Genomic DNA, 15,466 nt, shown 5'->3' with positions numbered 1-15,466 from the left:
AATCTGGGCTTGTTAATTGGTGCTTATCCCAGAGGAGAAACAAATTTCTCATATCTTTGACTTGAGACAGTGGTGCAAGTCAAAACAAAGCACCCACAGGGCTGTGAGCAAGAGTGAGTTATCTTCTGGAATGTTTGCATTTCAAAAAGATATTTCTCAAGTCCTTGAGAAGACAGTTCTGAGTGGTAGAAGATTTACATCTTCAAGGTGCAGAGAAAAGATTTATAATCGCAAGCTTTCTAACTGTTCTAAGATGGGGTTCCAGGGCCTGTCTGTCTATCACCAGGTTTTGGCTGGAACAAACGGTAAATTCTCCTACCAGCATAGAGCTTTCTCAAGCAGCCACTTAAAACAGGGCTGGAGTCGTACCAGGAAGGCTGTCCTAAGCGGTTAGAAACTATGCTAGTGTTTGTTGGAATCTCTTTTTGGGTGGTGGGAGGCATATGATTGGGGAAGGGGGTGAAGATTGAAATTATTTATACTAAGGGTATGGGTCTGCAATTTTTATAAGCCAATGTTGAGGACTAGTTGAACAGAAGTCTCTGAGGAACCTGACTAGAGCTCCATCAATGAGAAATTCTTTGTTAGGTAATAAAAAATTTAAAAGAAAGTTGCAGGATTGGGGCACTTGGGTGGCTCAGTCGGTTAAGCATATGCCTTCAGCTCAGATCATGATCCCAGGGTCCTGCGATCGAGTCCTGCATTGGGCTCCCTGCACCACTGGGAACCTGCGTCTCCCTTTCCCTCTGCCTGCCTCTCCCCCTGCTTGTGCTCTCTCTCTCTCTCTGTCTCTCTCTCAAATAAATAAGTAAAATTAAAAACAAAAAAGAAAAGAAAATTGCAGGATATAATGATAGGTTTAGGGTTAAGGAGAAATTAACAAAGGACTAGCCACACAAATATTGGCATTACATTTGTATGTTCAATTTTAGATATCAATGTAAATTTTAGTTTTTAAAAATCTATGACTTCATTCCACTGATAGTGTCAGCAAGAGACACTTCAGTACTGTGAGAACAATCATATTTGAAATAAGCTAAAAGAACTGCAACATTTTTTTTTTCACCTGTTGGGTATGATGATATTTCTTTACAGTAATTCTCTTGAAAAAGAATGTCAATTGAACTGAAATGGGCAAATACTTTAAAATGACTATTGTTTTGAAATGATTATGATATGGGTGAACAAACATATTTGGAAGAGCTAAATGAATCTATTTTTTTCTTCTAAAATAATACCAAACCTGAATTCTTACAGAGAATAGTTAATATAATCATTTTCCTTTTCTTATTATTGTAACTTCTTTTCTGGTGACAAATAGTATGAAGAAAAGTTGACCCACATAGAACTTTAAAAAAAAACAGAAAATATTTTTAAAGTGTTATACTTAAGCTCAATTTTTGAACTAGATAAATTTTCATAGACAACAGGAAATATTTGAGGTATATAAGTAAATATTACTGCAATTTGTCAATCATTGAACAGCATTGTCTTTTAGCATGACTCAAAAAACAACTAATTAAACAGGCTTTGAAAACGACTTGAAAATATTTTTAAGGCAAAGCTTCTTTTAGCCTTATTCCTATGCATCTAGGAATAGATAGGGATAGGTAATACTGTGGTTGAAAAAAAACAGTTATCTGCTGTTTTCATCAATGGCATAAGTATGTCATCTTGAAATTTTCCCAACTGGACAAGTGGTGGCTCCATTTGGGGGTAACTGTGTGCTTTTGGACATTTTTTTTTATTCAACAACTATTGTTAACTGTTTATTCTATGCTAGGCACTGTGCTAGCTATTGGATATACATTGCTAAACAGAACAGATATTTTGTATATGCTCATGGACCTTATAATTTCATAATAAAATATAATCAGAAATAAATATATGTAATTCAACTGTAAATTATAAGACTATGAAAGAAAAGGTTTCTTTCTTTATAAATGAATCATATTATCCATGTAATAAATACTAGTTGCTCATTATATCAATCCAAATAACAAGTCAGTTTTTTTCTTATACGTATATTATTTACAATGCTTTCGTTGCCTCATTGAATTAATCATAATAACCAATATATAGGGTAAATGTATAATTTACCTAACTTAAAAATAAATGGCTGTAGCCAGTAAAGAGCAAACTAATCCATCCTGCATTATCATCATGACTCAGACTATAGATGTAGAAGAATATACATAAATATGATTCATTATAGGTATATGCTTGTTTATAAACACTGAGCTAAGTCAAATTTTCAGATCATCAATGTATGTCCTTGGGGAGGCCTTAGCAACTGATTTTGCTCAACAGCTAAAAGGCTCAGCATAATCTTTCCAGTTATAACAGAAAGAAACATTGAGTACACTTTACCTCTATGGGGTAAAACAAAGTATACTCCAAAGTTTTACAGAAATGAAAACCTTCCATTCCCAGTTCCTATCATGTAGAATTATATTTGGTCATTCAATGAATTATTTTATCATTCCCACCCCAATCCCTGAAAAAAAAATAGCCAGAGAGCTTTTTCTATTCATTTATAATACCCTTGCTCTAATTCCAGCCTTAGAGAATTGAGTTCAATGATTAGTATTTAATTGAGCAAAAGCATTGATAATGCCTGTAATCTGTTCCCCTCCTTTTATAGATGAATGTTCACTGAACAATGGAGGCTGTAGCAATCACTGCTCTGTTGTTCCTGGAAGAGGAATTGTCTGTTCCTGTCCTGAAGGACTTCAGCTCAACAAAGACAATAAGACTTGTGAAATTATAGATTATTGTAGCAATCATCTCAAGTGCAGTCAAGTGTGTGAGCAGCACAAGTACACAGTCAAGTGTTCATGCTATGAAGGGTGGAAGCTGGATGTGGACGGGGAAAGTTGCACAAGTGTTGGTAAGTAGATGTGTGTTTTGCTAGATTGAAGAATAGCGAGCGCCTTTCTGGTTTTTTCCTGTGTTGAGTATCTTGCTATATTTAAGACTAGATCTTGAGAAAATAATCCAAAAACACCTTTGAAGAATTAATAAAATGATTCAACTAAGTTTAAATAAGGCATTGAAGTATAATGTGGCATTTATTTTTTTTATTTTTTTAAAATATTTTATTATTTATTTGAGAGTATGAGCAGGGGGAGGGGCAGAGGGAGAGAGAGCAGCAGACTCCCCACTGAGCAGCGAGCTGACGTGGAACTCGATCCCAGGACCCTGGGATCATGACCTGAGCCAAAGGCAGACGCTTAACCAACTAAGTCACCCAGGAGCCCCTAATGTGTCATTTTAGACCTACTCCAAAATCTTCTGTAGAGAGCATATTACAGTAATCCTTATAATCACAGTCCATCAGATTATTTTCTTCCTTCTTGAAATGCCACTTTCATCATCATCCTCCCTAAAGGCTTTTTGTATTTTCAAAAGCATTTACTTTTATTTTTCTTTGCAAGCTTTCAGAACCCTCCAAAGTCTGGTCCTGGCCCACACTTCCAATTGTATGTCTTCTATTCTTGGAATAAACTCTGTTCTGGCTGTATTCATCTTCTAACTGCCCACTTAAAACATTCTGATGATTCTCTAGGCCAGATTCCATAGTGAGAAAAACAGAGACTATGGAATCTGACTTTGAACTTTAATCCTGAGGTGGCATTCATTATGGACATGATCTTAGGCAGATGTACTGCTTGAGCCTCAGTTTTCTTATCTTGCAAATATCAGTGCCCATTTTAACAATGTCTCCCTTATAGCATTTTGCAACACTAACCTGGAGAACGTGCTACTGTGCCCCATATCCATTAGGTACTTAATGAATGATAGCTTTGCAGTATCTTCTCCAGAGACTTAACTGAGTCTGAGGGACACTTAGAGTCCATGGATAGAATGGAAGGGGTCCATGAATGTTGTTGGGGAAAATATTACCTTTATTTTCTTTAATGTCTCACTGAAAGTTAACACTAATTATTAGCAGCAACCGTGTGTCTCCAATTGAAGTAATATACATTCACGTCATGTTAAAGTTGTTCTGATATGTCAAAATATCATATATGTTCAGGCTTTGGAAACCACTATTGCTTTAGTAATGGGAGTCATTAGACCTACTGCACAATCTTTTATCAAATACAGTAATAAAAAAGCATGCATATTACTACATCCAAAAGTGGTCTTTTTGTTCACTATCGGTAACTGCATTTTAATATACAGTATTTGATTCCTTTGTCTATGTATACTTTTCTTTTTTTACTTTTTTCTTACTGTTTTTGCACTTTTTAAAACTTTCTGATAAGTGGTACACAGGCTTCATCAGACTGCTAAGAACTTACACATCATAAACTTTTCTCATTTTGTTTCTTCTACGTAGATTGTACTTCCCCTCTTTATCTCTAAAAATTCTGGATATTCTTTAAGATGTATGAGCTCAAATCTTTCTTCTTTAAGGAAATATTCTTTCAAGTATTTTTTTCTCTATTTCTCCTTTCTATGTCTAGAATATATTGTCCATGAAAATATGTGTCCACATTTTTAACTTGCTGTTTTATATTCCCATCAATGTGCTTTCTATATTCCTTATCTCTCTGATGAAATAATAAGCATCTTGCAGTCAAAAATCAAGTTATAGATTTTTCTCTTATGTTTTACATAATACTCAGTCCAGTTATAGAAAAATAATATGCAATCAAAAGTATTATATTTTTTCAGAGAATATTAAGTTATTTTACTCTTTTATTTCAAATGTTGTTTTGTGGTCATTTCTCCTGGCTTTTAAAATTTGAGTCCTAGAGCCATAAGTTTAGCAGATATTTATTAGACTCTTTCTTCTCCAAGAATCTTGTATAAAGTAACTGGCATGAGAGGCTGAAAAAAAATACAGCAATTTGTCGTAATAATAGTCATTTTATTTATGTACATGTTTGGATTAGGGAAACAGTAGATCAAAACGTAATCATATTTTACAAGAGAATTGGCTCCATAACTGGTTTTTGGATACAGATGACAAAATTATTGACTTATCATAATGCTTTTGTGTTCTATGAAATCAATAACAACTCACGTTCAATATTAAAATAATTCAACCTTTGAATATAAGTGACCAGCTGCAAAGATAATCCTCCTAATGTAATCGGCTCCTTCCACTCCAAGCTTAGAAAGAAACTCTAACAGTACTGTATCAGTTCTCACTGTTAAGATTGCTGTATTTCACATCTGCTTTGTTTATAATTAAAGAGGGAAGCAAAGGTATATTTTACCTTTTAAAGTTAATGTGGAGCTTTCTTGCATTGAGAATTTAACCTGCTGGTAATTTATCCCTTCCTGAAGCATACAGTATACCAAATACCATTGTCAGTGTTTGTATTATTGCAGATAATATAGGTTTTGTTAGCTATTGAAGATTATTTTTTTATTTAAACCAACTTTTATATATAAAAAGGATTTATTCTGTATTTTATTCACTTCCTTTCTTTTTTAAAAACCTGTAGTAGATTCAGAGTTCAATAAAAATGAATTAACCATTAACTACTGGACTTTGAAAATAAAATTTCTTTTTTTTTTTGCCCATCTTTTGTTACTTTTTTCCATCATTTTTAAGTTGGGTCCCCACGTTTAAAATGTGTCCTTTCTACTGAATGCAATACCTGTGCTTATTCTTCTTGACATTTTAAAAGTAAAGAATAATAGAACTCTTTATGCTTCAAATTAGAACCATGACTCCCCCACCTTTTTCCCTCTTGAATCTTCTGTAGTTCTTTTATATTTTCTTATTTCTCTCGGCTCCTTTCTTCCTAAATTCTTTACAACCTGACTTTTGAATTGCTGAACTGATTCTGTTTTCTCTAAGTTCACTCCTAACATCTTGTTAGTTAAATATAAAGATTTCCATAAATACTATTTTTATGATCTTCAGTGATCTAAGAACAAAAGAGTTGTTCAATAAATATGTCTTTTCTTGTCCATTTTTTATTAACTAAACCACAAAATATTTTGTGGAAATTATATTAGATGCCAGAATAAAATATTATGAGTGCTTTAGAAAAATTATGTTTATTTTTCAATTCAATTTACATCATTTTTAGGAAAGTGATTAATGGATATAATCCATAATTTTATAAAAACAAAACTGTATAAATATAGTGATCTCCTATTGGTAAACTGTGCCCATTACTCAAACCTTAATTCTCATATACCTATATATGTGTTCTCTTGGAGATCTTCCTTTATCACCTCCAATCAAATTACTGTTGCATTTGTATTTCCAGCTATGCTGTGTTTCCTACTATCCAGTTCTCTTTAGTTGGGTATCACTGAGTCACCTCAAAATTAGTTGGCTGAAGTGTACTCTTTCTCTCCTCTCAATTATCCATAGCCTGTCAGCGTCTCCATTTTTTTTTTTTTTCTGGTCTTCGGGGTACACAACCTAAACTTATCTTTGACTTCCCCAGTTCTTTGCTGACCCCTCTCTCCATATCTAAATTTGTCCTCCACAATATCTTTTGGACTCAGTGCTCCTTCTCCAGCTGGTAGCATCAGTACCACAGTCCTAGCCAGGAGCAACAGATGTTGTAATGATGATGGCAGTCCTCTCTCTGGCCTCTTTGTTGTTATCCTCTTGTTTCTTTAGTTTGTAAGAAGAATATATTGAAACTTAAAGGGATTTAGTATTTTTTTTTTTTTGAAAAGAGAGGGGGAAATCCAAATCTGGAAGATGAGAATTAATGGAAAGAGGTCCAAAGTATAGTAAAGAAGAAAAAGAAAAGAGAACAAAAGTAATGAGAAGCAGATGGGCCACTTTGGGGAATAATGGTAAGTATAGGTGAAGAGACCAAGGGAATCAAGCTGTGTGAGAGGGTATAATTTGGCGATCCACTTCTTTATTTTAGTAAAATGACACTTTTTTTATGTCAGTGTCTATTTATGATTTTAAGCTAACTCTCAATTATTTATGGAAAGAACATCAGATTCTTCAGTCAGCTATTTAGGGCCTTCTTCATTTTTGCTTATTTTATCTCTCAAACCTAATCTTTCATTATCCTCCACTGTGGATTTCCATTCCAGGCACAATATTACTGTTTTCATCATTAGTAATGGTAGTAAATAAATAGTGGCCAAGAATGTATAAAGTACTTTCACATACATCACTTTATTGTAGCATCTCCTTCATGTACTCTGCTCATTATCATCTGTGACCTTTCAGGATGACAATATCTTCTACATTCTGGAAATCCTATATTGTATTTGAAACCCTCTCCTCTGAATTTTTCTTCAAGTTAATTATTATAATATTACTAATAGCTACCATTTATCAAGCATGTAACAATGCGACAGGCAGTTCATTTATATCTTATAGGAAACTGACAGATATTATTAATATTCTGATTTTATACCTTTAGAAACTGAGACCCAGAAAGATTACTTCATTTACCCAGGGCCTGTGGCAAAGAGATGTTAGAGCAAAGCTTTTGAACTTCATTCTACCTGACTCCAAAGCAAGAGCTTTTACAAGCTAACAAAGATCCAGGCCATCTCCCTGGGCTGTGTGCCCTCAAAGACTTGTGATGCCTTTGAATAGTGTATGTTTTATGAGCTTATTTCTGTCACCACTTAGACCTAAACTTTCTTAAAAGCTGAGACTGCATCAAATTATTTTATACCTCTTTCGAAATACATAAAAATACATTTTGTAGCAAATGCTTGTTGGGTGTAAATGCTTCCTCTATTACTTAAAATAGTAACAAGTTTTTAATAGTTTTATGATCTGTGCTATGTGTACAACTAATCTATTGTTTCTAACCACTATGTAGTATCATATGGCGTGTACCCGCCTGTTCTTGTTTATCCACCCTACAATATAAATATGCTCAAATCACCGCAAATCTCTGCACAAGTAATGCTGCCGTAGACATACATTTACCACTTCTTATAAATCTGCACGAAAATTATTTGGGACAAAAATTACGGACTCATAGGGTATGCTTATACTTACTATGAGAAAGAACCTGTTTCTTTTCAGAGCAGTTGAACAGTCTCCATATTCACCAACAGTACACTTCTAAAGTCCCCACATCCTTGTCAGCTCTTAAAATTATCTGAATTTCTCGTTTTGTCATCCAGTATATTGGAGTAAAGTGATGTTTCAATGCTTTAGTTGTATTTTTTCTTACAATGAGTTTGAGCATTTCTCTATATTCTTGTTAGCCTTTTGCATCTCTTCATTTTCTTTGGCCATTTTCCTACTAAGATCACTGCCTTTTTCTTATTGATTTGTAGGAATTAGTTGCATGTACTAAACTGTAGACATGTTAACTATCTTCTGCATTCTTTTACCCCTCTATTAATTATTCACATTGACCTTTACGGAACAATTCCTCTTTATCTTTCTGCTTCATCACTCACTCCTTTCTTTGCTTTACTCTTCTTCTTATTTTCTTCCTCCCATAATCACTTTTATCTCCTCTCTATTTAATGTCTGCTGGGCTAACTATTTATTCAGTGATTCTTATAATTAATCATTCATTCACTTATTTAATTGCAGGTTATTTATTAAATACAACCTAGCAAAAAGCACTGGGCCATATTTTAGAAATGCAAAGACTTTTGCATTTCTTGAGCAAAATCTCAAAAACTCATACCCCTCAATGAGTTCTCTCTCTCTCACTCTTTCATATATACACACACCCCAAGTGCAGATTCCTACCACTTATTAATGGAATGAATAGACAAGTTTTTAAGAAACCTGAAATATAAAGCAGAGGTACTGAGAAAACATATCCAGGAATTTTTCAGGCAAGTAATTAAATGGAGAAAAACAAAATGAAACAAACAAATTAAAAAAAATAGTTCTCAAGAATATTGATGGACAGTTGGTGATACAATCTTGCAAATTTATCAGTTTGAATAATAGTTGAAAGTCTATCCTACCTTTCATTTTACAGATTCTATATCCTCCAGCCTTATGTATATCACCCTTAGGTAATATTTCACTATCATTCATTCCCAACATAGCTATAGCTGAAGGAATGGAGACAAGGAAGTAATGACATATATTGAACCAGAGTAAACAATAGACCATTTACCACTTCATAAGTTGCTACTCTGTAGAGGAAATGTATCTGACGATGGGGACAGAGAAATTCAAATAAATTATTAAATATGAGAACAAACGAAGTAAAAACTCTGAAATTGCAGGAGAGAAAACACATTATAACTACAATATCACTTTCTGTTTGAGGACATTATATGTATGATAGAGAATCAGGAGCTATTCATATAGAATTGCTAGTTGTAGAGTCATAATAACAATTACCCTGAGAGGACTAAGAGGAACTCTTTCTTAGACAAGTCATCTACTGTTTTCATATACTGTCTTGTAACAATCATTATGCAAATCTGTAGTGGGATTAAAAGAAAATCAAAGAAAAATGAATTGCAGATAGAAGACCTTTGAGTGTTTTTTAAAAGCTATTTGTGATGTGCCACCTTTATAAAAATGAAATTCATCACTTTAAAAATGTAAAGTGTAACCCACTTTGTTTTATACATATGTCTTCTCATGGTAAAGCAGAACTTCAAGCCTCTTCTATATTAGGAGTCTTATTTGCTGTTTTGAACTGTAAAATTCAGTCATTTATGAGACTGAATAAATCACTAGGAGCTAGCACACTAAAAAAAGTTAGTAGACTGCAAAAATGAATGACTACTTCATATTTTGCTAATATTCATTCCAAATTGAACTTGCCCTAAAAGAAGTTAATATACTTATATCAAAATTGAAACACATGAGAAAATGCTTTATTGTGTTTTATCACCAAATATTTTATACAGAAGGTTTTTATTATTATTATTATTAAAGGGTAAAAAGAAAACATTGTAAGATTTGGAATTTTGAAATCCAGTCTTCATGATTTCCCAGTAGTTTATGAAATTACATATTGTATTATTCATTACAACTTTTTTATTTGCTCAAAAAAGAAAAAATAATTTAGTAAACTAACAGAAATCCTAAAAGTATAGGCACTTGGAGAAGTTATCAGGATTCAGAGTTCAAATAGAAATAATTTGAATCTTTACACTTTGATTTTTTATTTTGGTAAACAGGTTTATTATAGTCATGTGTAATCATGTAAACATTTGTCAACTATATTCTCAACACAAAATGACTATAATACATATAAGAACTTGAAAAGCCTTTGGACAGTTTTAATAAAAGAGTCAATGTAACAGTCACCGTTCAGAGTAAACAAGATATGTTTTCGGGGTACCTGGCTGTCTCAGTCAGTGAAACATGCAGCTCTTGATCTCAGATTGTGAGTTCAAGCCTCACGTTGGGTGTAGAGATTACTTAAAAATAAAACCTTAAAAAAAAAAAAAAAGAGGTTTCCAATCACCTTGCATTTTATGAAATCTTTCAAACGTATTGGAGAATAATGTATTCACAGCTCATATTTTAGTATATTGAAAATTTATCTAATTTATTCATGTTATTCATGGTATAAATCATTTTCTGAAAGCGATGAAACACTAGATAACTTTGAGGCCTCTGTTTATCCATTCTTCCATTGCCAGGGGTAGCTACTTTTGTGAAATTGGGCTATCTGTTCTGTCATAGTTTGTGTTCTTAAACAACATGTAATATAATTGTTGTGTTCCTAAATTTACGGAGTCATATACATTATATATCCAGCTGGAGCTAGTTGGATTTTTTAGTCACAAATATGATTTTGAGATGTATCCATAGTACTTTATATAGTTCTGCTTATTCCTTTTAAATGCTCTACGGCATTCTACTATATAAAAAGATTATAGTCTACTATATAAAAAGATTATAGTTTTATTATAAAAAGATTATATATATATTTTTAAGATTTTATTTATTTATTTGACAGAGAGAGACACAGCGAGAGAGGGAACACAAGCAGGGGGCATGGGAGAGGGAGAAGCAGGCTTCCCGCAGAGCAGGGAGCCCAATGTGGGGCTCGATCCCAGGACCCCGGGATCATGACCTGAGCTGAAGGCAGACACATGACTGAGCCACCCAGGCGCCCCCCCTCTTTTTTTTCTCTACAGGATTTTTATTAGAGGGTGGGGGTGGATATGGGCATCATGAAGTCCTTGGCACAGGAGCCAGGGCATCTCCTGTTCATGGTCATTGATGTTGTTGCCAGTGTTTTGCTACATTAAACTATGTTGTAGTGAAAGCTCTTATGATATCTACTTGTGGAAATGTGCACAAGTTGAGCCACATGTTCAAGTGCATAAGCATCTTCAGTTGCACATGTCATCTCTATCATTGCCACAGTTGTACAAATATACACTACCATCAGCTGTTAGAAGAGGTCCTGAGTCTCCAAATCATTGCTAACACTAGACAGAATTACAGGTCAAATCCATGCTCCTCCGCTTACTAGCTGTGTGACTCTGGCATATTACAGAACTTCTCTGTGCCTCTCTTTCTTCCTGTGCAAAATGGGGAGGATAACATCACGCACTTCATAAAACTTTGTGAGGATTGCATAAATGGGGATCTATAAAATATTTAAGAATAATTCTATATAAGAAGCACTCTGTAAGTGTTTGCTATTTTAGTAATGTTCAGACTTCTAACTAGTTGCCTAAGATGATGGTTATGGTCTTGTTGTTTTAATTGGTATAAATTTTTCTTTTTTTTTAATTTATTTTTTTATTTTTTTTTAAAGATTTTATTTATTTATTGAGAGAGAGAATGATAGAGAGAGAGCATGAGAAGGAGGAGGGTCAGAGGGAGAAGCAGACTCCCTGCCGAGCAGGGAGCCTGAAGCGGGACTTGATCCAGGGACTGCAGGATCATGACCTGAGCCGAAGGCAGTCGCTTAACCGACTGAACCACCTAGGCGCCCGGTGTAAAATTTTCTTAACACTCTTAATTTCTGGGTGCCCTAGACATTTCATAACAATGGAGTAATACAGTAGTGGTCTTTTGTAACTGATTTCTTTCATGTGGCATAATGTTTTCAGGATTCATTCATGTTTTACCATATATCAGTATTTTATTTATTTCTATTCCTGAATATTTATTGTATTGATATACCATTTTGTTTATCCACTCATCAGTTGATGAACATTTGATTTTTTATTATTCGATTATATGAATTATGATATGAATATTCATGTACAAGCTTTTGTGTGGACATGCATTTTCTTTTCTCCTGTGTGTACAAATAAGAGTGGAACTCCTAGGGGCGCCTGGGTGGCTCAGTCGTTAAGCGGCTGCCTTTGGCTCAGGTTATGATCTCAGAGTCCTGGGATCGAGCCCCGCATCGGGCTCCTCGCTCTGCGGGAGGTCTGCTTCTCCCTCTCCCACTCCCCCTGCTTGTGTTCCCTCTCTCGCTGTGTCTATCTCTGTCAAGTGAATAAATAAAATCTTAAAAAAAAAAAAAAAAGAGTGGAACTCCTGGCTCGTATGATAAGTCAATGTTTAACATTTTGAGGAACTGCCAGAGTGTTTTCCAAAGTGGCTGTGTCATTTTAAAATTCTGACAGCTGTGCATGAGGGCTCCAATGTCTACACAATCTTACCATCAGTTGACATTGTCCATCTTTTTTATTATAGTCATTCTAGGGGGTGTGAACTGGTATCTTGTACTTGATTTGTGTTTCCTTGATGACTAATGATGTTGAGCATCTTCTCATGTGCTTATTGGTCATTTTTATAGGCCCTTTGGTGAAATGACTGTTCAGAGTCTTGGCCTAATCTAGGGTCACTAAGTATTCTTCCAATAGTTGTGTAATTTTAGCTCTTATATTTAGGTCTATGATACATTTTGAATTAATTTTTATATATGGTGTGAGGTTTCAACTTCATTCTTTGGAATGTGGAAATCAAGTTCCTGCCACACATTTTCTTGAAAAGGCCATTTTTCCCACATTGAACAGTTCGCTGGAGTTTGGGCTTTTGGGGGAGCTCCAAACCCATCTGCCCCCTCTGGAGATTTGTGGACCATTTTTTTTTTTTTTAAATCTGCAATGAAGCTAAGGACAGGAGAATGGGTTTGATACATATTAAAACACCACATAATACTGATATTCAGCAGTTTTTCTTGAGTAAGCACTCATTTAATTGTTATTGGACTTTGTTGAATTTCTAGAGTTCAGAAAAAGGTGATTTTCACCATTTTGCCAGAGTTTTCACTGTTCTTATGAAGGAGAGGATTTTTGGATCCTTATTTCACCATTCAGGAACTGATTCTCTATTTCATTAATATTAATTGTTCATGCTTCTTAATCTATACATGTGTTGCCATAATATCTTTATTTCTGAATTCCTGTTTGAGGTCCTGTTGGTCAAGAAAATGTTTAGCAATTATTTTTAGGGTTAAAGCATATGAGGAGCTTACCAGTCTTTATAATTGATTTTTAATTTAATTCCATTGTGCTCAGAACAGGTGTCCATTATTAGGTTGATTATTTGCTTTCTCTTGAGACTTACTTTGTGGACTAGAACATGGCCATTTTATTGCATATTCTGTGTGTGCTTAAAGAGAGCATGTCTTCAATTTTGATGTACAGATATCTATATATTTCTGGTGGACTTAGCTTTTTGTTTATTTTGTTATTTCAATCATCTTGTTATTATAATTTTGTTGTAAATATCTCACAATATGATTAAGGATTTATCAATTTCTCCATTTAATTCCTTATATATTTTCAGCCTAGATTATGAAGGCACACACCATTTTAAGAGTTTTATCTGTGTTTATCTGTTGTCTTGTCATATAATAGAGAATTTTCTATTTCTACAAAAGCTATTTGCCTTAAAGCCTATTTTGGTTAATATTAATATTGCTTCATCAAGATTCTTCACACATGAAATTTTAGATCATATAGCACCAAAAGTATTATTTTATTTTAAAAATCAAGACAAGACCTATATAGTTTAATGACTTTTCTTTATTTGTAGCAGAGGCAAGAGTAGAATCCAGGACTTCTGTTGTAGAATTCCTTTCTACATCCAGTTGTAACAAACAAGTCAGTAATTTTTGGTTTAGGAGAGTATACTTTCTCAAATAGAGCATGAAAGTAAGAGCAGTAAATGATCTCCTAAATATTGCTGTAGTAGAAATATGAGTTCTCCTGAAAGGGGAAAAAAAAACCAAAACATGTTTTACAGTATTTGTCATACTGAATTACCTTGCTCAGCATATATGTCATGCCCAAACAATTTTTATCTTATTTATGAGTGTTTCTAAGAAGCAGAAATGATAATTCCTTCTATGACTAGTTTGAATTTTTATTCTTAAAAATTGTTAATCTTAGTAGAAAAATATATGTTAGTACTAAAAAAATTGTATCAACTGAAAATAAAGTGAAAATTTTCTCCCCACTTCTGAACCCCAGTCACCAGTTGCCATAGAAGAGGTAACAACATTCCCTCATTAAGCCTTCAAGTATTCTATGCTTTACCTTCATATAGTTCTAGAAAAATATTTTGTTTTTTGATATAAATAATAGCATAGACTGTGTACTGTTTATATCTTGCTGTTTTCAACTTACAAAATATTTGGAATTATTCAGTATCTGTGCCTCTGTATCAATCACATTAATTTATGTAGCCTCATAACCTTGTACTGTATGACTGTACCATAAGTTATTTAGCCAGCTACCTGTTCATAAACATTTCTGTTGTTTCTAATCTTTTGCTACTACAAATAATATTGGATAACATTTCCTTACTCATCTGCCATTTTTCATATGTAAAACTGTATCTTTAGAGTAATTCCTTATAAATAAACTTAGTTGGTCAAGGGGTGTGTGTGTGTGTGTGTGTGTGTGTGTGTGTGTGTGTGTGATGGGTATTGCCCATTGGCTCTCTATATAGGTTATAACAGTTTATACTTAGATTATCAATATTTCAGAGTGTCTTTTGCCTACACTTTAATCAATATAGTGTCTTATCAAACATTTTCATGTTTTAAATGCATTTATCATTTTATGAGAGAAACTGTATACTTTTTAAAATTTAAAAGTTGTTTATATTTTCCTTTCTTTGAATTATCTGTTTAATACCCTTTGCCTATTATTTATTTGAGTATTTTGTCCATTTATAGGAGCTCATATATATTAAAGAATTTAGCCATTTATTATATTGCAAATGTTCTATGCAGTTTATCACTTGTCTCTTTCTCCTACAATTTTTTAACGTATATTAAAAATCATTTTTTTCTTTAGGTCTTCCATGCTTTGTGTCAAATGGACAAAGGCTTTTTTTCATTCTAGAGTTCTAAAAATAATTATTCTATGTTTACTTCCAAGACTTTCATAGTGTCATTTATTACATCAAAATTATTAAGCTATCTAGAAATTATTTTTTATATTAAGTCAGGAAATTCTCTAACTTAATTTCTTCTCCAGGTACCCTAAAACGATCATGTTTACAGGAAATTTATAAATTAATTCAGGCAGAAGCAAGTTCTTTGGGACATTACTTTTTTTATTTTTGTTTCTATCTAATAAT

General features: G+C 33.5%; 1 protein-coding gene across 1 annotated transcript in view; it reads left to right on the top strand.

Annotated features, from left to right (window-relative positions):
• Positions 1–15,466, top strand: part of LRP1B (LDL receptor related protein 1B) — a 1,499,204-nt gene that overhangs the window by 853,259 nt on the left and 630,479 nt on the right. Inside the window, exon 23 of the mRNA XM_044913608.1 lies at positions 2,645–2,890. Within this exon, the coding sequence (XP_044769543.1) occupies positions 2,645–2,890 (246 nt within the window). The remainder of the gene's footprint in view (positions 1–2,644; positions 2,891–15,466) is intronic.

This window comes from Neomonachus schauinslandi, chromosome 3 (genome assembly GCF_002201575.2).
Source record: "Neomonachus schauinslandi chromosome 3, ASM220157v2, whole genome shotgun sequence".
Taxonomy (NCBI): Eukaryota; Metazoa; Chordata; class Mammalia; order Carnivora; family Phocidae; genus Neomonachus; species Neomonachus schauinslandi.
This window is presented reverse-complemented; position numbering and strand designations above follow the sequence as displayed.